Here is a 22,947-nt window from a genome sequence, read left to right as displayed (position 1 = left end):
GCAGATTGGTGTCTGTTTAGTGTGCTAGCAGCCTATGCAAGTATCTGGCTTCTGGGATGCAATGATGTCTTTTGTGATAATTTTATTGATGTTTCACATATAGATGATACACAACAAACACAAACAAGACAAACTTGCTAACTTTTGTCACAAACAAATCAGCACAACTTATAAACAATACAGACTCAAAAACAACACATCTTTGAATACTGAAGATCGATGTGTACAGCTCAAAATGTATGGTCAGGCTGGCAGCCTGTAGCCTACTGGATAAGGTGCATGACTGGGACCGCAGAGCTGTTGGGCCCTTGAGCAAGGCCCTTAACTCCACATTGCTCCAGGGAGGATTGTCCCCTGCTTAGTCTAATCAACTGTACGTTGCTTTGGGTAAAAGTTTCAGCTAAATAACTGTAATAACTGTAATATTAATTTAATTTAATTTAATATATTTAATTAAACTAATTTTGCAAATAGCTCCAGAGATCTCTGCGAATTACTGCATTGTTCTTGGGCTTTATTAATTCCAGCTGCTGAACACTCTAAACCAGAGACTGCTGAACACTCTAAACCAGAGACTGCTGAACATTGCTAAATCAGCAGTCTCAAACTTGTTGCCACAGAGGGCTTTGCATATGCAGGTTTTCATTCCAACCAATGAATGATTCCAATTACTCATTCAGCCATTTGCATTTAACTGCATTGAAGCGCAAAATATACGCAACAGTTGTTATTTAGACAAGACTAATAATACATTTCACTTTATATACATTATTTGCAAACCTACAGCCCTAATTCAGCAAATAATTGAACTAATTATATAATCAAGATCTGAGGCTGGAATAAAAACCAGCATACACAGTTTGAGCCCACTGCTCTAAATTAACAATATATAAAATGTCATAATCCAAGATTACGTTACTCTTATTTCTGGATTACATCAATGTCCTATAATTATTTTCTTTGCCACTGTAAAACAGTTCATTTTCAGTCAAATTCAATCATAAATCTTTAATTACTTGACAAAATAGATTTTATTTAAAAAAATAAAAAATGTGTGCATGTTTAAATGTAGGATTCTAATCTTCTTAGTATTTAAGTGCTAAATTCTTAAATCTATTCTGTAGTTTCTTCTTTTGTAAATTTGATTGCTCAAATAAATCAGGTCATTGCACTTCTGTATTCAGCATGCACTTCTCCTGTACTCTACGTCACTCTAGACTGTGTCTGTGTAATAATGTAATACATGTAAAATCATGTTTCCACCACATATGCATGCAGACATGCCCACCCGCACAATAACTAAATAATTAATGATTCACAACCTGTTGCATTTGTTGTTTAGAAATCACTATTAGTGACTGTTCTGGTCTGTTAAAGCTGAAAAGCTGAAAGGTGCCCTTGGGGTATGGTTTCAGTGCTGAGAGAGGGAGGTGTGAGCACAGCTCTGTGCTGCAGGTCAGTCTTCATGTGTAGCTCTGGTCTGAGTAAAGCTGAATATATAAGGCTGTGAGTGGAAAATAAGTGAATCACCACATCACAAGAGAGTGAGACAAACAGAAAAACATGTTATGGGCTTACTAGCTGGCTAAAACAACTGCAAATTGGCAATGTAGAAAATGTAAAGGTTTATCTTCTTGCAGCATATACAACATGGCTGTCCAGCTCCTCCATCCTCCTGGGTTTATTTTTGTTCTGAGAAAAATTCAGTGCAGCATTATTCAGTGTATCTAGGTCTTGATCCTGGAAAGGGTGACAGACCAACACTTTAGAGTAGTAACTACTGCTGTTACTACTAATACTACTACTACTACTGCTGCTACTACTACGAATATTAATAATACTGTATATTTCTAAACATTCAAGCCATCAGTGCATGTCTTACTGGATATCCATATACATTATACACACTATACACTAGTATCAGATACATTACAGTATACTACATTTGAAGCATTCAGAAGATGCTTTTACTGAGAGTGACATATGTATACAGCTTATATTCTTTACATTAAAGGGTACAATGACCTGGAACCAGCCTGTAACTTTGGAGGTACTGCCCTATATAGCAGAAATCTGTTATGTGACAAACTACAATTATAGTTGAATATCAAGAGATATTTTCAATTGAACAGGGGCTGCAACAAGAAGCGGAGTTTGCAATGCTGGCTTGTTACACTTGAAACAGTCACTGCTAAACATTGTATCATTAAAAACGTACTGTATATGGGCTGAATTGCTCTTATTATTGAAAACTATGTGGACCTGCTGCCATCATCCAAATCATGAACCTGTAAACTTACCTGTTTGCCATCTGAATTATCCTGAGACTTTTTCCCTGTAAGAAAAGAACAGAGACAGTTTAATAGCTACATCTAAGATGACATCACATTTTGAGTAAATCTGATGAGTTAATTTTGTGTGTGTGTGTGTGTAAAATGAAGTCTTTATGTCCTGCTGCACAAACTTCACGGTAGCACAGTGACCAGAGGTGGATAAGCCAGGTTCAGAAAATAAAAGTCCTCCAGAGTATTTTAATCCAATCACATGGCTTTACTAGTTAACACAATTCTTCATCCAGGAGGTAGACATTTATCCAATCAGCTGGCTTGGGGGAGTTGATGGGTGGAAGACATTGGCTCATGCAGTAAGAGCAGTCGCCTGGCAGTCAGAGGGTTCCTGGTGTGTCGAAGCTCAGAGCAAGACACCCAAATGCTCCTGACGAGCCGGCTGGTGCCTTGCATTGCAGCCAATCACCATTGATGTGTGAATGGATGAATGAGAAGCATTAATTGTTTGGATAAAGGCCCTATATAAATGCCAACCACTTAACATTTACCAAGAAATGCATGGCAGGACTTGTATTTTCTGACCCATGGACTTTCTATCTGTTACTATATACTGTGAGCACTTGACATATTCACTCCCCGGAACCAGTGTTGAGTTTATCTGTACCTGTGACTGCACCGCGGCAGATTAAGATGACAATTACTATGAGCAGTATCACAATCAGTCCACCCAGGGCCCAGAGATGAAGAGTAGAAATGCTTGCAGGATATCCACTTATTTTGCAGTCTCCTGCATGAAAAATAGATAAGAGGGGCACTGTATACTGCCCTGCCAGAAATAAACAATACAGTAATTTTTTACTTCTCATTATTAGTCCAGCCTGTACATTTCCAGTTCCATAAAAACAGCCAGGCTATAACCTTTCTCAATGGTGTTTGTGTTTAACTGTAAAACACACTAAATGTATATGTAAAATTGTATCTTCTTTACCTGCAAACTTCACATATGTTGCATTTCCAAAGATTAAGGAGTCTGGGTCCTGTTTTCCGCAGAAGTACAGTCCGGAGTCAGATAAATTCACATTCATAATTTCAGAATTGCAGTTGGTCTTATGCAGTTTTATATGGTTTGCCGTGAAACCATTGTGATATTTCACTCCTGATTCCTTGCCAAAGAACGACAAGATGCACAAAGGCACTGAATCACTTGGCCCAAGCCTGAACGAGGTGAACTGGTAATCGCCTATGGTGAAGGAACAGGGTAGCATGACATTGTCCCCATGCTGAACTGTCAAAGAGGGGACCTGAGAGAGCACAACTGTGGTGATCAGACCTGAAATCCAGAAGAAGAAATAAATCCGCTTCACTTATCTGGACTTATATTGCAAGTGCTCGCATACCATGCCAATACCTATATTTAGCAAAAATGTGTTATACACCAAGTGCCTGGCACAGTTTACATCTTTTTAACATAATATCCATTCAGACAGCAGGCTATTTACTGAATATATAATCTTAGCCTAAACATCTAAAATATTATTTACTGATATATTATCTCTAAATTGAATATTTCCTGATATTTACTGAAATGATGAACACACTTCATGCTCTGAAGCACTGAGACAAACTGTGCATTTACAGTAAGAATCTAGCTAGAGGCAACCAGATTGACAAGCCACTAATGCTACATCCAGCATAGTTTACGCATAAAGAGAACATTCATACGTAATATAAATATCAAAATTGGTATTGCTACAACTGGCATGAGTTGCATAAAAATCCACTTACATGTACATGTTCTGCAGAGGATCAGAGCATAGATGTAGATTCTTGCCATCCTGTACCTTCCTGTAATCTGTTGATCTCTGAAGCTCTCAGAATAACACATATAAATGGTGAGACTATTCATTAAGAATAGAACACCTCTAGCACCATCAGTGGCTAGACAGGCTTTTATCTCACCACAACGACACACCCTCACACTTCCAGCTGAACATTTGAACATTTTTTTACTTTTAGCAATCACTAACCTAGGCGGCTATACTTGCTCAATATGTTGGAGATACAATAGCTACAACTTGTAAGAGTTTAATGTAAAATGTCCTATAAATACCAGTGAATACTTGAATAGATTAAGCTGCCCTACTCTAAACCTTCAAGGCAGTCGGCTTCTTCACTCAGGTCAACTGGACAAAGGGGTTTTGTCACATTGCGGCATGACACCATTTACTGTGGTTGCTGGAGTCCCAGAACCTTAGAAATGGCTTTGTAACAGTTTTTAGCATCTCTTCTGGAGTCTTCTTTGATCATGGCATACCAAACCTATGTTTCTTTTTCTGAATTAAAGCAGTTCTGCAATGTGTCTGCCTGCAGTGTCTGGTGTCCGCACACTCAGTGCTGGTATTGTTGTTTTTCTTTTATTTGTATATATTAATATATGAACTTAATATGTTGGGCCACCTACGAGTGGTCTATTTCTGACATATGGTTTGCCCCCATTTTATATACTTCAAAAACAGTGTGAATGAACAGCCTATTACCTTAAGGGACTCATTGTTTCCTGTACGACATAACAAGTCATCTTGGCAATACATCATTTAATAACAAAGCTGCACTAGTTTAGTAACATAAACATTGTACACAACATTTAGGGGATCGGAATATGGATGGGATAAGTAAGCTGGCTCAAACAACTGCAGTCTTGTCATGTAGAAAATCTAAAGGCTAAACAACATGCATTATCATGTGTAATAATATATTGTTTGGTGGAATTAACTTGAAGAAGCATTTGCTAATCATATGGAGTAGAGAGCTGTTTGACAACAGTAGGGTGATGTGCAGAGAGTTAACCTGTGATCTCCACTTTGCCAGGTTTACATTATAAGCAATGATGCCACATGATACTCCAGAACCCCCTCAAGCCCCTGCCAACCCTCTATCTTGTAGCAGCATATACAACATGGGGCTCCAGGTTCTCTCTCCTCCTGGTTTTCTGTTTCTTCTGAGTGAAGTTCAGTGCAGCGTAATTCAGTGTGTCTGGGTCTTGAGCCTGGAAGGGGAAACAGACCAACACTTTAGAGAGAGAAAGCTGTCATTCCATACAGGCCACTCAGGCTGAGTGGCCTGAGTGGCTCAGGCAGTAAGAGCAGTTGTCTGGCAGTCGGAGGGTTGCCGGTTCGATCCCCCGCCCGGGCTGTGTTGAAGTGTCCCTGAGCAAGACACCTAACCCCTAAATGCTCCTGACGAGCTGGTCGGTGCCTTGCATGGCTGCCAATCGCTGTTGGTGTGTGAGTGTGTGTATGAATGGGTGAATGAGAAGCATCAATTGTACAGCGCTTTGGATAAAGGCGCTATATAAATGCCAACCATTTACCTCTTACGAGCAATTGCTTTTGTTCATGAAAGTGGTAAGCACATGATGCTAACTATGTGGCAAAATCACTTTTCCATAAGAACTGTTATCCCAATTTACCGTCCAGTATAAACGAGTGAATTTACCTGATTGCCATCTGAATTATCCTGAGACTTTTTCCCTGTAAGAAAAGAACAGAGACAGTTTAATAGCTACATCTAAGATGACATCACATTTTGAGTAAATCTGATGAGTTAATTTTGTGTGTGTGTGTGTGTAAAATGAAGTCTTTATGTCCTGCTGCAGAAACTTCACGGTAGCACAGTGGCCAGAGGTGGATAAGCCAGGTTCAGAAAATAAAAGTCCTCCAGAGTATTTTATTCCGATCACATGGCTTTACTAGTGAACACAATTCTTCATCCAGGAGGTAGACATGTATGCAATCAGCTGGCTCAGGGGAGTTGATGGGTGGAAGACATTGGCTCAAGCAGTAAGAGCAGTCGCCTGGCAGTCAGAGGGTTCCCGGTGTGTTGAAGCTCAGAGCAAGACCCCTAAATGCTCCTGACGAGCCGGCTGGTGCCTTGCATTGCAGCCAATCACCATTGATGTGTGAATGGATGAATGAGAAGCATTCATTGTTTGGATAAAGGCCCTATATAAATGCCAACCACTTACCATTTACCAAGAAATGCTTGGCAGGACTTGTATTTTCTGACCTATGGACTTTCTATCTGTTACTATATACTGTGAGCACTCCCCAGAACCAGTTTTGAGTTTATCTGTACCTGTGACTGCACCGCGGCAGATTAAGATGACAATTACTATGAGCAGTATCACAATCAGTCCACCCAGGGCCCAGAGATGAAGAGTAGAAACGCTTGCAGGATATCCACTTCTTTTGCAGTCTCCTGCATGAAAAATAGATGAGGGGTCACCCACAAGGCACTGTATACTGCACTGCCAGAAATAAATGTGCAGGAATTGTACCAATTGGGGTACCAAGGGGTGACATTGGCTCAGTAAGAGCAGTCGTCTGGCAGTTGGAGGGTTGCAGGTTTGAGCCCACCTTACCCTGGGTGTGTCGAAGACACCTAACCCTCAAATGCTCCTGACAGGCTGGTTGGTGCCTAGCATGGCAGTCACTTAGGCACTACACTCAAAGGTATACCCATTATACCCTTTAAACCTTTAGGGTTCTAAGGTGCAAATATGACTCAAGAGAGGGAACATTAACAGGCACAAAAGTGACACAATGCGGTAAATGGCATATCTTAGCGCAGGTGTAATTTTTCTTTTTTTTATTTGATGTGAAACCAGAAGCTCAGAGCTACAAAATGTATCACTTGTTAAGGAACATAAGCGGAATTTGCAGGGGTACTGTGGGTTATTTGTATAAGCATAAGGTAAACTCAGCATGTTCCAAACAGAACACGGGGAAGCGTCCGCTTCCACCATAAGTTAACGTCCATACACTGGTAGTTTTTCTCCTGCGGAATGTGGTTAATGATTATGGATGCTTATTGGCTATCCTAAATACTAAACATTTTGATTGCTGTGAATTAGACCAATATTATTAGAGAAAACGTCAAATAACTGCACAACATCCCTCTGTTCGGAAGACCGTGTTAGCTCACGATGGTCCGAACGCTTAGCTATTCACTCTGTGAACTGTGGTGTTCAGCCGTAGCCTGCCTGGTTCGTAGCCTCTCGTTAGCACCAGCTTCCCCACCAGTGTTACAGTGGATCACCATTACCATGTCACTGTCTGCTAAAATGGATCGCGTTTATGAAACCGGAAGAAATTAGACCAACGCTGATCTGGAATTTCTTCTTTTTTTTTTTCGTCATGAAAGTTGCACAGTTTGGAACATAGTGAGCTGACTTGACGTATTAAACACGCTGAGTTTAGTTACACATTTTATCAATATTGCATTGTCCATTGTTAGCAAGCTTGTTGTCCATGAATGACTGTACATCAGCCAATCATGGTTTGCAGTCCTGTGAAATCATCCTGTCATTTTAAACTAAAAGACGCGTTCTACCTAGTTAGCCTATGAATTCACAGAACACAGTTGGTTCGGTTGCGTATCTTTGAGTATCTTTGAGAACGATTAACTGGGTTTATAGTTTAGCTCCTATTTTAAAGGTACAATAGGGAAGATTTTTGTGTTAAAACATTGTTACAAGACCATTGCAAATCCCTTCCTATCGTCGAAAAAAATGCTCACTGGCGTGACACTAGCATGGCATTGTCCCCACGCTGAACTGTCAAAGAGGGGACCTGAGAGAGCACAACTGTGGTGTTCAGACCTGAAATCCAGGAGAAGTAGAACCACTTCACTTATCTGGACTTAGATTGCAACACATTGCTAGTGCTCGCATAACACCACAATACCTATATTTAGCTAAACCGCTCTTAAACAGAGCAGTCCAGGTTCACTTACATGTTGACTCACCCCCTGCCTGTGTTTAAAGTTCTTAAATTCGGGTTTCAAAGAGTACATTCGTAGGGCCGTCAAATGTATCAAAACATTGTACAGCTGTACATCACTTAAAGCTCATTGGTTGAAAAATGGTTCCACCTGCCACAACCAATGGCATTCTGGCGGTTTATTCTGATCCTGTTCGTCAGTAATCGCTCATTTGCTTGTTATAGCGCACTGGGTTTGTTATCTAACTAGATAAGCAATAGTATACAGACTTTCAGTGATCGCTTGTCTGGAGTGCAATTTGGGCATCTACGCGTTCCTTTGGTCACGTGTTCAATCATCCGTAAACCTTTATTTCTCTCAAACTGTAAGTTGCAGTTGCATCGTTTGTTGTAGACTATTATATCTTAGATATAGCCAGCTAGTTAAGCAGCGAAATAACTTGCTTGCTCATAATATAGTTGGTTAGCTAAAGTGAAAACTATAAATAGTATTGTGTAGCACACCAAAGTCAAGATCTCATAAAGTCACCTGTTCGGCGAATATTTTCTTACTAGAACACTATGAAAAGACGACAGGCTCTGTCAGCTTTTCCAAACGTGCTAATTACCTAAAGCCAAACAGAATGTTAGGTAAGGTGAGTTACAGCATGAGCTAGGTTCGGTGTTTGTAAAGTACTTTTAAGGCTATAAGTTACTGATCATCACTATGTGCAACCACAGACTGTGGCTAAAACAAGGACATGACCATGTCATTGTCGAAACAAAGGTATAAGCACACCAACGCATTAGCTCAAAGTGCAGAATCAAAAAGAGCAGAAACTATGAAATAATTACACACTTGATATCATGCTCCATCAGTTTTAAACCTGGTTGGTTGTTTTTCGCCGAATAAAAAGCAACCTAATGTGCTATAGATTATTTTGCAACCATCATAATAAACCACATTCGTCAGGAGAAAGACTACTACTTAACGGATGTTCTGCTGGAAGCGATCGCCAGAATGCAGCAGCTCGTCTGGTCTTCAACCTTTCCAAATACTCACATGTCACCCCCCCTGCTTACTTCCCTCCACTGGCTGCCTCTCATGGCTCGCATCAAATTCAAAACATTGGTGCTAGCCTTCCAAGCAGTTAAGGGGTCTTCCCCAGCTTACCTACAAAGAATCATCAGACTCTACATCCCTGCCTGACCTCTTCGTTCAGCCTCCATAGGCCGCTTGGTACCTCCCCCTCTCCGAACTTCCACCTCACGCTCACGACTACTGTCTGTTCTGGCTCCACGGTGGTGGAATCAACTCCCCGTTGAGGTCGGAACTGTAGAATCCCTTCCCACCTTCAAGCAGCACCTCTCCCCGTCCCTCCCTACATCCCTGTGAACCTTAATTGTTGTCTTTCTGTGATTTACTTTTTTGTGTATCGGTATTTTTAGTTTGGCTAGGTTAGCAGTTTGACTTGTTAAGTTGGTCACTTTTGCTTTGTTGTTTATATGTTTGTTTAAAAAAATCAAATCAAATCAAATAGGCCCTGGTCCTTATCGTTGTTATACAGGTATCAGTTGAAATTGTACTTCCCTCTAGGGTCTTTCAGCGCACTTATCCCTGGTTATGGGTATGCCCTTTGTTGTACGTCGCTCTGGATAAGAGCGTCTGCCAAATGCCATTAATGTAATGTAATGTAATGCTTCCCCAGCGTTCTGTTCCTTAGCTTATGTTTGTTCCCGAAAATGGCACAAATTGTCTGCATTTCTTGAGTAAGTAAAGTTTTTCGTCTTTAAAGGCTGAGAACTGCGCGACTTTACCCCCTTGGCCATGTGGTTTCACATTTCCCTTTAAAAAAAAAGGCTGGTTATCGTAAACCTTTTTCTGACAGTGTTCACCACAACGAATGATTAATTGAAGAATTAATAAAATAGAATTTGATATTCTTTGACAGTGATGTAAAAGGGTAACTTACTCTGTGAATGATTGTTAAACCCATATTGAGCAGGCATACATTAAGCTCTGAACTTCAATTGATAAACAAAATCATATGTTGCATCCACTTTTAAGTTTAAAAGTTTACAAAACAACCATCAAACTATTATTTGAAATGAAAGAACATTTTGATTAGACTTTATGGAGCACTAGTAATGAATGCTCATGGTTGACCTTACCTTCTTGTGACGCTGTTGGTGAGATTTCTCCTATACAAATATGAAATGAGAAATTAGTCATACAATCATCGTATGAAATCCAGACAAAAATCTACGAGAACAAGAAAAACAACATCTCCCTTTCAAGCATATCATGAAATATGCAGCAGTAGCCTATGTCCTTACATCAGATATAGAAACAGGCACTTCAGGCTTACATTTACATTTACATTTACATTTTAGTCATTTGGCAGACGCTTTTAATCCAAAGCGACTTACAAGTGCATAGGTTCTACCATAAGTCAGAGCATCACATCCAGCTTATGAATATGAACTGCCTGTTTCCATATCTGATATACGGACATAGACTACTGCTGCATATTTGCTCATATTTGCTCATCTCTGAACTGAACAGCAAGTAATTTTTTACTTCTCATTATCAGTCCAGCCTGTACATTTCCAGTTCCATAAAAACAGCCAGGCTATAACCTTTCTCAATGGTGTTTAATTCAACATTTAATGTATGTTTAACTGTAAAACACACTAAATATGAATGTAAAATTATGTCTTCTTTACCTGCAAACTTCACATATGTTGCATTTCCAAAGATTAAGGAGCCTGTGTCCTGTTTTCCGCAGAAGTACAGTCCCAAGTCAGATAAATCCACATTCATAATTTCACAAGTGATGTTGGTCTTATGCAGTTTTATATGGTTTGCCATGAAACCATTGTGATAATTAACTGCTGATTTCTGGCCAAAGAGTGACAAGATGCACAAAGGCACTGAATCACTTGGCCCAAGCCTGAACCAGGCGAACTGGTAACTGCCTATGGTGAAGGAACAGGGTAGCATGACATTGTCCCCACGCTGAACTGTCAAAGAGGGGACCTGAGAGAGCACAACTGTGGTGATCAGACCTGAAATCCAGAAGAAGAAATAAAACCGCTTCACTTATCAGGTCTTATATTGCAACACATTGCAAGTGCTTGCATACCATGCCAATACCTATATTTAGCAAAAATGCGTTCTTACACCGAGTGTCTGGCACAGCTTACATCTTTTTAACATAAAATCCATTCAGACAGCGGGCTATTTACTGAATATATAATCTTACCCGAAACATCTAAAATATCATTTACTGATATATTATCTGTAAATTGAATATTTCCTGATATTTACTGAAATGATGAACAAACTGTGCATTTACAGCAAGAATCTAGCTAGAGGCAACCAGATTGACAAACCACTAATGCTACATCCAGCATAGTTTACGCATAAAGTGAACATTCACACATAATATAAATATCAAATTCGGCATTGCTACAACTACAACAAATCCACATACATGTACATGTTCTGTAGAGGATCAGAGCATAGATGTAGATTCTTGCCATCCCGTAATCTTTCTTGCTGTAATCTGTCAATCCCAGAAGCTCTCAGAATAACACATATAAATGGTGAGACTATTCATTAAGAATAGAACACTGGAAATAAAAAACTATCAGTGGCCAAACAGACCTTTCGCCACAAGGACCCACCCTCGCATTTCCGGCTGGTATGCAAGAAATGCAAAAAATCATGCCTTTTTTGAACAAGAAAGTTTGTTGCAAGTAGAAACCTAACCCAGTTCACAAGACCTTTTTAAAAACTTTTAGTAATCACTAACCGAGGCTACACTTGCTGAACATGTTGGACATACAGTACAATACCTACAATGTGTTTTCAAATGTACGTCCTCTTCCCATTGAAGAGTAGAAGAGTGTAATTTAAAATGTAAATACCTGTGAATACATGCCGCGATGAAAGCAGACAGAAATGAAATCACGGGGTTTGCCCTTATTTCCTTGTATTCTACAGTGCAAAATGAAAGGTCACATTGTGGGATGACACCATGCTTGTTGTGTGAAGCAAGCCATGTGTACTTAGGCACGTAAGTCCGTACTCTCTTTGTCTGGGCTACATGTATCACAGCTCTACATATCTACATATTCAGTTATGTTTCTTTCTCTACCTGCACAATGCAGAGCATCTACCTTCACTGAGCACTTCATTTGATATTCATTTGAATACTTCTGCTGCTGTAGCCTGTCCACTTAGAGGTTTGTTGATTAACAAAGAGCAGACCAAAAATTTTACCAAAACAGGCAATGGTCGAAATCTGAGGAGAGCGGAAGAGAAAAAGAGACGAAGGAGTGGTCAGATATATGGAGTGGTGTTACAGAGAGGTTGGTTGTTGTGCAGCTCCTTGTGAAGATGAGGTCAAGAAGGTTGCCTGCTTTCTGGGTGGGAGGGGAAAGTGTGAGGGTAAGGTCAAAAGAAGAAAGGAGGGAGAGAAAGGTAGACTGGGTGGACTCAGTCTACCTCGCAGTCTAGAACTCGCAGACAAGGACCCAGATGCAGACCAGATGTAGCAGGCAAAAAGATAATTATTTATTTCCAACAGGATCAGGCAAGGCAGTCACTCAGAATCCAAAAACGAAGATCAAAAATCCAAACTCAGTCACTCCAGAATTCAAAAATGAAAATCAAAAATCCAAACTCAGAAAAGTCACAGAACAAAAATTCTCAAAAACCCAAAACTCTGAAAAATGCCAAAAGAGCAGATACAAAAATATTATCAAAAAACTAATTCAGAAAACTACCATAAACAGAAAATCAAAGATTTATCAAGCGCACAAGGGAACAGAGCAAAAATGGGTGGAATCTCTCACCAAACATTCAGGCACGATCTGGCAAGGGCTGAACAGAAGGGAAGAACTTAAATAACAGAGGGAGGCTACTAATGGGCAGGTGAGGCAAGTGAGGGCGGGGTTCAGGACAAAGAAAACACAAGTACATGGCAGGGCAGACAAACACAGGCAAATCCCTACAAATAATACAGACATGAAAAATGAGTTACAAAAAATAAAGATAATAAACAATGATACATGAGTTCAGACCCAGATCATGACACTGAGTTGAGATTGAAGTCACCCAGGAGGATGAGGGGAGTGTCATTGACTGGTGAGGAGCTACGGAGGATGTCCATCTCATCCAAGAAGCTCCCCAGGGCACCCGGATAAACAACAATAATAAAGAGATTGCATGGGAAAGTAACAGAAACTGCATGAAATTCAAAAGAGGAGAAGGAGAAGGATAAGGAGAAGGCACTGGATCTCCATGAGGATGAGATTAGGAGACCTGTGCCACCTCCTCTGCCAGAGGTTCTGGGTGTGTGGGAAAATGAGAAGGCAGAGGAAAGGGCAGCCAGGGTGGCCGTGTTCTCTGGTGAGAGGAGAGAGGACAGGGATGGAAGGAAACACATGGAGGGAACTAGGGAGGACAAGAGGAATCCTATGCAGTGAAGTGAGGGCAGGCAGCAAAAGCAAAAACACTCATATCAGGCTCTCAGACACCCGTAGGTGGACACCCGCGACCTTGTATGCCGAGGCAAGTAGAAGAGGCTGCCTCACCCAGCTGCTGCTGGTGAGCTACACAACTGCTTAAATAACTAGCTGATGCTAGTTATTATACAATAGCCTAACTTAATAGCCTAACTCACCTGAGAGAAACAAACACACGACCCAGTTTCACTGTAATCTAAATAAACACCACTTGCACTAACTAACAAACAAAGAAATAAATAAACAGCAGAGCAACACTACAATGACAACTAAACTTAATTAGAAACAGCACAAATGATACTTAACTAATCCAGGAGAAAATGCTACCAACCCACTGGAGAACACTAATGCACTATGTTCCATGTTCTCTTTCTTCTCACTCCGGTCCTTGTTTACCCTCTCTCCTTATTACATGTCTTCCTTCCTGTCATACATTCATTCATTTGCTGTTCCCCTGCTCCCTGTTGGTCATTTTTGTTCATTAGTGATTGTATTTAATCATGACTGTTTGGTCTTTCCACTGCTAGTTCTTCTGATCTGTTTCCTTTGTGTAATGTGTTACTCTGTTCTGTCCTCGCCTCTGTTTTCTGTCCTGTTTACCTGTGTGCATTCTGCTCTGTTTTGTTTTTGGATTTCTGGTTTTGACCCCTGCCTGGTTATTTGGTTTCTGTTTTCTTGGACTGTGCCTCTGCCCTATTTTTTGGACTGTCTACTTTTGAGCTTTTGTTGGATGACGCACCAGCCTGTCTTTATTTAAACCTGCTATTCACTGCACTGCATCACTGCAACTAGAGTCTGCGTATAGTTCCCTCTTCCCAGTTCCTGACAAATTCAGAAGTACAAAATGCTATTGTGAAATCAAAATATGATTACATGGTTCTGATAGGGGCAGTCTGACTGAAGGCATGAATCATTTAATTATTTGAAAATAAAGTATTCATTTATTTACGAATGTATTTATTCATACAATTCCATATTATTTATTTAATTTTGCCATATTTAGTTCAAGGCGGCACGGATGGTGCAGTGGGTAGCACTGCCGCCTCACAGCTAGGAAGTCCTTGGTTCGAATCCCCGTCGGCCTGGCCCTCTCTGGGTGGAGTTTGCATGTTCTCCCCGTTTTTGCGTGGGTTTCCTCCGGGTACTCCGGTTTCCTCACACAGTCCAAAGACATGCAGGTTAGGCTGATTGGAGAGTCTAAATTGCCCATTGGCATGAGTGTGTAAGTGAATGGTGTGTGTGCCCTGGGATGGACTGGCGACCTGTCCAGGGTGTATTCCTGCCTTTCGCCAAATGAATGATGGGATAGGCTCCAGCCCCCCTGCGACCCTGATCAGGATAAGCGGGTTCAGATAATGGATGGATGGATGGATTATTTTCCGGTAAATATAATGTAATCACATGTGCTGTAATCATATGTGTGTTTCCTTTTAGCATCAAGATGAAGCGATGAATTACGCTGCTTTGACTTTCACCACCAAGAAACCCAAAGTGAGGATGAAGAAGAGGGAGGAAGAGAGAGAAACGGTTTATTCAGGTGTGAGATTTAAAGACCACGAGTGAAGCTTTCCATCAAAATTAATCTTCATCACAAGAATTATCACAATTTATCAAACATTTCTCATTGGCATTGTAATATGTGGCTGTATATGCACAAAATCATGGGATTTGCCTTTTAAAAGGAAAAAAAAGAATTCAACTGAAAGCCTTGTGGATCTGTGTTTGTTCCTAAATTCTGCTGTTGTGTACACTGACGCTACATCTTACATTACATTACATTGTATTACATTACAGGCATTTAGCAGACATGCTTATCCAGGGTGACGTACAACAAAGTGCAGATCTAACATAGGGATAAAGGGATGCACATGGTCAGTAACAATATCAGGCAGGCTGTGGCATTCAAATGCTGCTCAATTGGTTTTAAGGGGCCCAATATTCCCCACACCATTTCTCCACCACCACCATCAGCCTGCAGCATTGACATGCATGATGGATCTATGGATTCATGCTGTTTACGCAAAATGCTTAGCCCACCATCTGAATGTTCCAGCAGTTGCATGTTCAAGGCAATAATTTTACAATGATTAATCATCCAGGTTTGGTGATCACATGCCCAATGTAGCCTCATCTTCCTGTTCTTTGCTGATCGGAGTAGAACCCGGCATGATCTTTTGCTGCTGGAGCCCACCTTCTTCATCCCATCTGCTGATTCTCATCTGACCTCTCTCATTAACAAGGCGCTTTCACCCACAGAACTGCCATTTACTGAATGTTTTTTTTATTGTACTATTCTCTCTAAACTATAGAGACCGTAGCACTTGAAAACCCCAGATGGGCAGCTGTTTCTGAGATTCTGGAACTACACCAATCAGAAATTTTCTTTCCTTGGAAGGATCCAAGGACTGGAAGGATCCAAGGACTGGAAGGATCCAAGGAATGGAAGGATCCAATGAACTATATATAATGGGCGAGCCCAGTCCAGTGCTGTTTCTCAATCCCAAAAATATACACAGTACATTATTATGCCTTTTCTGGAGACAAAATCAAACTTTTTGAAAGAATCATTGTGCTGCCTTTTGTTGTCAAAATCTTTGACACACAGCTCTCTTTTTCATCAGTAGTACAATGTGTTTGTCTGTTTCAGACTGTTCTGTTGTGGTGACAGGGGAGCGTCACTTATTTTCCACCCACAGCCTTATATATTCAGCTTTACTCAGACCAGAGCTACACAGGAAGACTGACCTGCAGTACAGAGCTGTGTTCACACCTCCCTCTCTCAGCACTGAAACCACACTGACACTCCCCCCTCATGCCTCAAACCACCTTTCCATTTTTCAACTGTCTAGAAAAGAGCGGCTTTAAAACACTGCACAAACAACATTTCAAAATACAAATAATGAAAAATCTCTTCCTGCATAAATTGTGCTTAAATTCTAGTGACAAAAGATATTGCACTCTATAATTAAAGAGGGCTTTTAACTTTAATATTCTGTATTCATCATCATTCACATGTTTTCTTCTAAAACGTGTGCAGTGTAAAACTTTTCAGAATGACACTATTTTGGTCTGATTATGCTATTTTAGACATATGTTTTAAGCTTGTGTGCATCCTTCAGATTTCTGATATACTGCTTGCAATGATGAATATCATTTTCAATATCACAATAAAACCATTTTCATTGCATTGTCAGTATTAATTATAGACTGTTTCTAACTTCATAACATCTTGAGACCTGCTTGCTGGAAGAATGCTTGGCTCTGTGGTTTTGTCTCTCTGGCCATTGACTCAAAACAAAACCCTTGTGCTCCGCCTTTTTGGTTTCCATAGCATGCATCTCTCTCTCTCTCTCTCTCTCTCTCTCTCTCTCTCTCTCTCTCTCTCGAATATCTTGCTGAAACTAAGCAAGTAATCAGTGATAGAATAGGGAGGCGGAGTTACAGAACAGAATTGAAACTGGAGATGCGTTAGTAAGTTAGTTAAGTGATTTAAATTACAAATACCCAAAACTAGTGAATGTTAGTTTGTTAGTTTGACAAACATATTACTGTGTTAGTATAATTAGTACTGTACAAGTTCTATGTTAGTTGGGATTAGTATATTAGTGCTATGTACAAACATGAAATGGAGAGAATGCAGGAAGTAAGGAATGCAACATTGGAAGGAAGGTTGAACCCCGCAACTACCGTAAACACCCGAATAGTGGGGCACGCAGACAAGGGAGTGACTGGGCTAGTAAACATTCAGACTCAGACATCACAGGGGAAGACGAAAGCAAAGACTAATGAATATAAGCAGAACACCAGACATGAAAGATGAAAAATAATAAATTACAAGAATAATGATAATCTAACACAGGACAGAACACAGGAACATAACAATGCTATCAAGAAAGAGTGTGTCAGCCATTGGGGTAAGTTTGTAGGCAAAAATTAACTTGTTTCTAAAAAGCTCAGACAGAAACTGACAGAAATCTTTTACACACAGCTCTCTTTTTCATCAGTAGTACAATGTGTTTGTCCATTTCAGACAATTCCGTTGTGGTGACAGGGGAGGTTCAGTTATTTTCCACCCACAGCCTTATATATTCAGCTTTACTCAGACCAGAGCTACACAGGAAGACTGACCTGCAGCACAGAGCTGTGTTCACACCTCCCTCTCTCAGCACTGAAACCACACTGACACTCCCCCCTCACACCTCAGACGTGAAAAGAGAGGCATGAAAACAGCACCTACATTTTTAAATACAAATAGAAACAATCTGTCCTCAAGTTTCCAAATATGGTACAATGACAAAAGTTTAGTATTTCTCACTTTTTCCAATCAAAATTACTTTGATTTTATAATTTGAATGTGTACACAAATGCAAACGTTTTTTGTTTCATGATTTTTATATATTTTAGGAACATGCTCATGCATAATTAAAAAAGCACACATTTTCACATTACTTTACCCTTGTGTAGCCTTCACTAAACCCTAAAATAAAGCAGCTTAATCTAATTTGTATGAAAAAACAACCTGTCACTAATCACAAACTTTGTCATAAAATTTCAACTAGAAAAAATATTATTATATTATTATGGGGGTTTCTCTGTGGTTAAACATAGTGCCAGGTCAATTTTGACCCTTAAAACAAGGGTTAAAACACTTTTTTGTCAGACTTCATTTCAATGTGATGAATTAGTAGGAAGGGAATTATAGAGGGGTTTATTTATTTCTGAATTATGAACACTATGATGTATATGCTTTTCCCCCTTATAAAACACCATATAAAATAGAAATAACAGAATATATGAACACAACTCTATTTTGGATTCGAAGCCCAAAGTAAAAATTTGGTAGCTTCTCTAAGTACATCTAAATCAAATAGGCCCTGGTCCTTATCTTTGTTGTACAGGTAGCAGTTGAAATTGTACTTCCCTCTAGGGTCTTTCAGCGCACTTGTCCCTGGTTAAGGGTATGCACTTTGTTGTACGTCGCTCTGGATAAGAGCGTCTGCCAAATTCCATTAATGTAATGTAATGTTGTAGAAGCTCAGTATAATATCTTAAAATCGAGCCAAAATCACTCATTCATCTGTGGTGCCTCCGAATAAAATGTGTGCAGTTCAGAGGTTTACTAGTAGGGGGCAGCAGAGCATATAATCAACATTATTTTAAAATGTGACATTATGATAATAATTTCATTATAACAATCAAACATTGCAGTGAAAAGCTCTTCAGATTCATTCAGATACTGCTAGCAATGTGGAAAAATTATGTAATGTTTTTTGAGCCATTGACTCAAAACAAAACCCTTCTGCTCTGCCTTTGTGGTTTCCACAGCATGCACCCTTTTGATATATTACGTGCTAAGCCCCCTCCTCTCTTTCTCTCTCTCTCCTTTCTCTCTCTCCTGCAGAGGGATCAGAACTATGTGTGCTCTTTTAAGATAATCAGTGATTACATGCAATTTTTGAAACAGTTCATCTGCATTCATTGTCAATCTTAGATACCCTTAGGTATGATATAATTATTGTTATTACAATGATTATTTATCTTATGTTTCAAAGTATTAATATCGTAACGTGTTTATTAATTTTAAAAAGCTTCTAGATTCTAGGTTTTGGTGTTAATGTTCATTGAAGTGGTGCGTCATTGAGACAGGGACAGTGAGATAAAAGCGGAAGTCCTCTTAATGAGGCCATTGTGATGTCATCGAGTGTCAGACCCTCAGGCCAACACGGGTGCTTTGTCATGGATACACTGCATTGTGAGTAGAATGCCTAAAGTTATTGCCATTTCATTTCTTATGCTTACCTTTTGAGTAATGAACTGTGAAATTACAAATCAATAAACTACTTATTTAATCACACCACACCCTGGTTTCACTGCAGTGTAAAATTACAGTCTGAAACAATCAAATCATTCAATTCAGCATTCAGTAAATGTAAACATTTAACTCACTTGAATTTTCACTACACAAGACTCTTTCTGTGGTGTTTCTCTGTATTTCTAATGCATGGGCCATATTTAGGAGCTTTAAGGCTCACATTCTTCCATTCAACACAATGGTTGTACATGTTCTCACCATTGTGGGAAAGTTATTCTCTTATGGATCAAGGTTACAGTGGAGCTGTGACATCGCAGTGTGAAAATTTGACCGTGCTATCAAAGTTTACATACGCAATATGGGGCATGTAGAACACAGCAGAGCCATTATTACATTACATTATTGTTTTGCTCTGCAATTTGGAAACCGGAACATGCAATCCTTGATGGTAACTTATCTAGTCCTGTCTGAGAACTCCCCTGGTCTCCTCTGGTAACTCGTCTAGTACTCCCAGGTAACTCTCCCAGTAAACCTAACTCATGAAATCTAGTATGATCCTTTTTTCTAGTGAATAGACTCAAAACTGTAATCAACTCTACTCTGATTAACTTTAATTCAGAACTGCTACTAAATTCACCCCTGGGCAACTGCAGCAGGATGTGAAATTAAACACCCTGGAAAACCTCACTTCCTGTTCCAGCAAAGTAGGTCTACTAGGGCCAACATGCTCTGCAAGACCTTTTTTGTCCTCGACCATCACCCGTGAGACAGAATCAATATTTCATATCAAGCTTGATATTTGGGTTAAGGCAGTAGGTTTTTTTCAGAAAGGATTTGTTGTAGGTGGAGCCAACACACATATGGAAGTTTAAACCAATCAGAAGCTTTCTCCTGCAGCAACATTGGCTCAGGCGTTAAGAGCGGTCATCAGGCAGTCGGAGGGTTGCTGATTTGATCCCACCCTGGGTGTGTCAAAGTGTCCCTGAGCCAGACACCTACCTCCCAAAAGCTCCTAACATGCTAGTTGTTGGCTTGCATGGCAGCCAATTGCTGTTGGTGTGTGAGTATGGATGGGTGAATGAGACGCAGCAATTGTACAGCGCTTTGGATAAAGGCGCTATATAAATGCCAACCATTTAGCATTTGCCATTCCACAGCAGGGAAATTCAGAACCACGGATAGTGCCTGCAGGACCAGGAGAAACTTCAGCACTTACAGCTCCATGAAGGACAATCATTGAACCAAGCAGCCAATTATCTGGAAACCAGAGAAACACTGAAGCCCAAGCTTACTCTTTCGGTAATGAGGAACTGAGTAGACCCCAAAGAATGCAGAAACCAGGCAGATAAACTATGAGATTACTGAGAACTACAAAAGCAGTCTAACAAGCCGCTTCAAACAAAGGCAAGGTAAACTCAAGACTGCACACTGAGACAAACCAGGGCAGGGCTTAAATAGCACAGAAACACCACGTGCCACAGGTGAGTCTAACAGACTAAACAAGGGAGCAGGCAATCAAACTGAAAACAAGGTGAACCGCACGCATTCATGGCGCCCTCTGGTGGCAATCAGTGGAAGCAGCAGGAGCAGGCGAATTCCTGACTCTTTCATACACAAAACGCAGGATTGATGCGGGACACCGAACAGGGGTTCAGCCAGCATTTGATCCATTCACACTATTGTCGTTGGGGGTAAGTCCGGGGTCCTTGCCATTCGCACAAGACCCAGGTTTGCAAGTTATCTTCATATGTGTCACTGCTGAACCAGGTTGTCATATTTCAATGTCATTAAAAGTGGACATAGTCAGCTTGCTTGAAATTCATTTTTTCCCCTGCTAATACAGTTAGCATGATAGCCAGCTGGCTAGCAAATACAAAATAGGTCATAACCCTGTGCACTAACTGTTGATTCGAATGCCTAATGATGCCTCTGCTTCCGCCATGCAGCACACCTCTCTTCACACCATTCTACCTCCACCATTTCCCCTTTTTAACTTTGTAAAAAATGGGAAAAACCATATATATATATATATATACACAGAAACGCAGAGACTCACACACACACACAAACATATATTTACACACACATGCACACACATACACACACACACACACACACACACACACACACACACACACACACACACACACACACACACAAACACACACAGACATTCACACACACACACACGCACACACATACACACAGGTTATGTCTGATCAGGGCTCATATGAGCTGTCTGAGGAAGCCCAGCTTTGGTGGATGTGGAGCTGTTGGTTCAGTGAAAGACACACTTCTCCCTCCTCTAATCCAGTAAAAATCGATGTGCAGCACAGGGAGAACACAGTGGAGCTGATGGTGCCCTTTTTACAGTTAAAAGGCTGAACCAACAGCCACTCTCATTATCTTGTTAATCGTAATTAATAGTATTATAGTACAGTATTTACTGTGCATTTTCACAAAGAAAAGAGATAGTGTGATCAAGAGATCACCTGGTTGCTTTGCCTGAATGAATCTCCACCCCCTGTAGTGTCAATAGATTTTGAGGCTCAGTGTGTGTTTATTCTCAAAGTAATTTTTTTCAGACTTCCACATACCTATAATCAAACTCGAAATAATGTTTTCTGTTTTTGGACTGAGAGTGTTTGTGTGTGGAACTTTGTCACCCAATACACTACCTGTTTGAACAGCCAATAATATCTGCCCCTGACTTGTGACCTCCTACTGAAAAATGATCAGCTCAAGTCCTCCTACTTGACACCTCCTACAACAGGATCTCAACCAGAGGAGAGACTCAAGGACAGACAAGCTACAGCTTGGCAGATACAGCAATGGAAGCCCTCTCTGTTATTCTTATGTTTTTCAGCAAACTGTGTACGTGTTTACTTGTTTCTGACTTATTGACCATTTTACAATCATTTTAAGTAGTGTACAGAGAGTACACAGAGATTGGTGGGTGTTTTTGCTTAGATTTTCCCCCCCATTGTCAGTGAAGTTGAAATATTGCTTTCTGTTGGATTCCAGGTGGTCTGCTTGGGCAGAGTGTAGTTCAGCCCAATGCTATGGTGACAGCTCAGCTTGGAGACACCGTGACTCTCCCATGTTTCTGTTCTGATATAAGAGGAGCAGCCGTGATCAGCTGGATAAAGCAACCACTTGGACAGAAGCCTCAGCCTGTAGCAAAGATGCTGATTCAGCAACATACTATTGCACTTTAATTCACTTCTTCGGTGAAATCAGCTTTGGAAATGGAAGTACCTTAATGGTGACGGGTAAGTATGAATTTTATTTTTCCATAGCTTAACTTGTCGAAATTGTAATTTGCCATTCTACGTTATAAATTGAGGTTATGCTTCTTTTATCCAATACTTAAGTATTGGTTCAATTTATCTGACAAAAACACTCTGAAGTCCCTTGCCATAAAATTGATATTTACAGTCTGTGTCATGGTGAGGTAATACCTATGGTGTCCACCAGAGGGCTGGTGCTCATTGGCTTCACCTGGTTGTCATTATTGGCAGATGATTTTTCCCCCTCCTAAAGAGTATTTAAG

At 40.3% G+C, this 22,947-nt stretch overlaps 1 protein-coding gene across 1 annotated transcript in view; it reads right to left on the bottom strand.

Moving 5' to 3' along the window:
* Window positions 1–4,819: 4,819 nt before the first annotated feature.
* LOC133123345 (uncharacterized) overlaps window positions 4,820–22,947 on the bottom strand; it is a 39,813-nt gene continuing 21,685 nt past the window's right edge. The window contains exons 4-7 of the mRNA XM_061233735.1: window positions 10,220–10,249; window positions 6,423–6,545; window positions 5,784–5,818; window positions 4,820–5,334 (exon numbers count right to left, since the gene is read on the bottom strand). Coding sequence (XP_061089719.1) covers window positions 5,221–5,334; window positions 5,784–5,818; window positions 6,423–6,545; window positions 10,220–10,249 — 302 coding nt within the window. The 3' untranslated portion in view covers window positions 4,820–5,220. The remainder of the gene's footprint in view (window positions 5,335–5,783; window positions 5,819–6,422; window positions 6,546–10,219; window positions 10,250–22,947) is intronic.

Source organism: Conger conger, chromosome 3 (genome assembly GCF_963514075.1).
Source record: "Conger conger chromosome 3, fConCon1.1, whole genome shotgun sequence".
NCBI lineage: Eukaryota > Metazoa > Chordata > Actinopteri > Anguilliformes > Congridae > Conger > Conger conger.
This window is presented reverse-complemented; position numbering and strand designations above follow the sequence as displayed.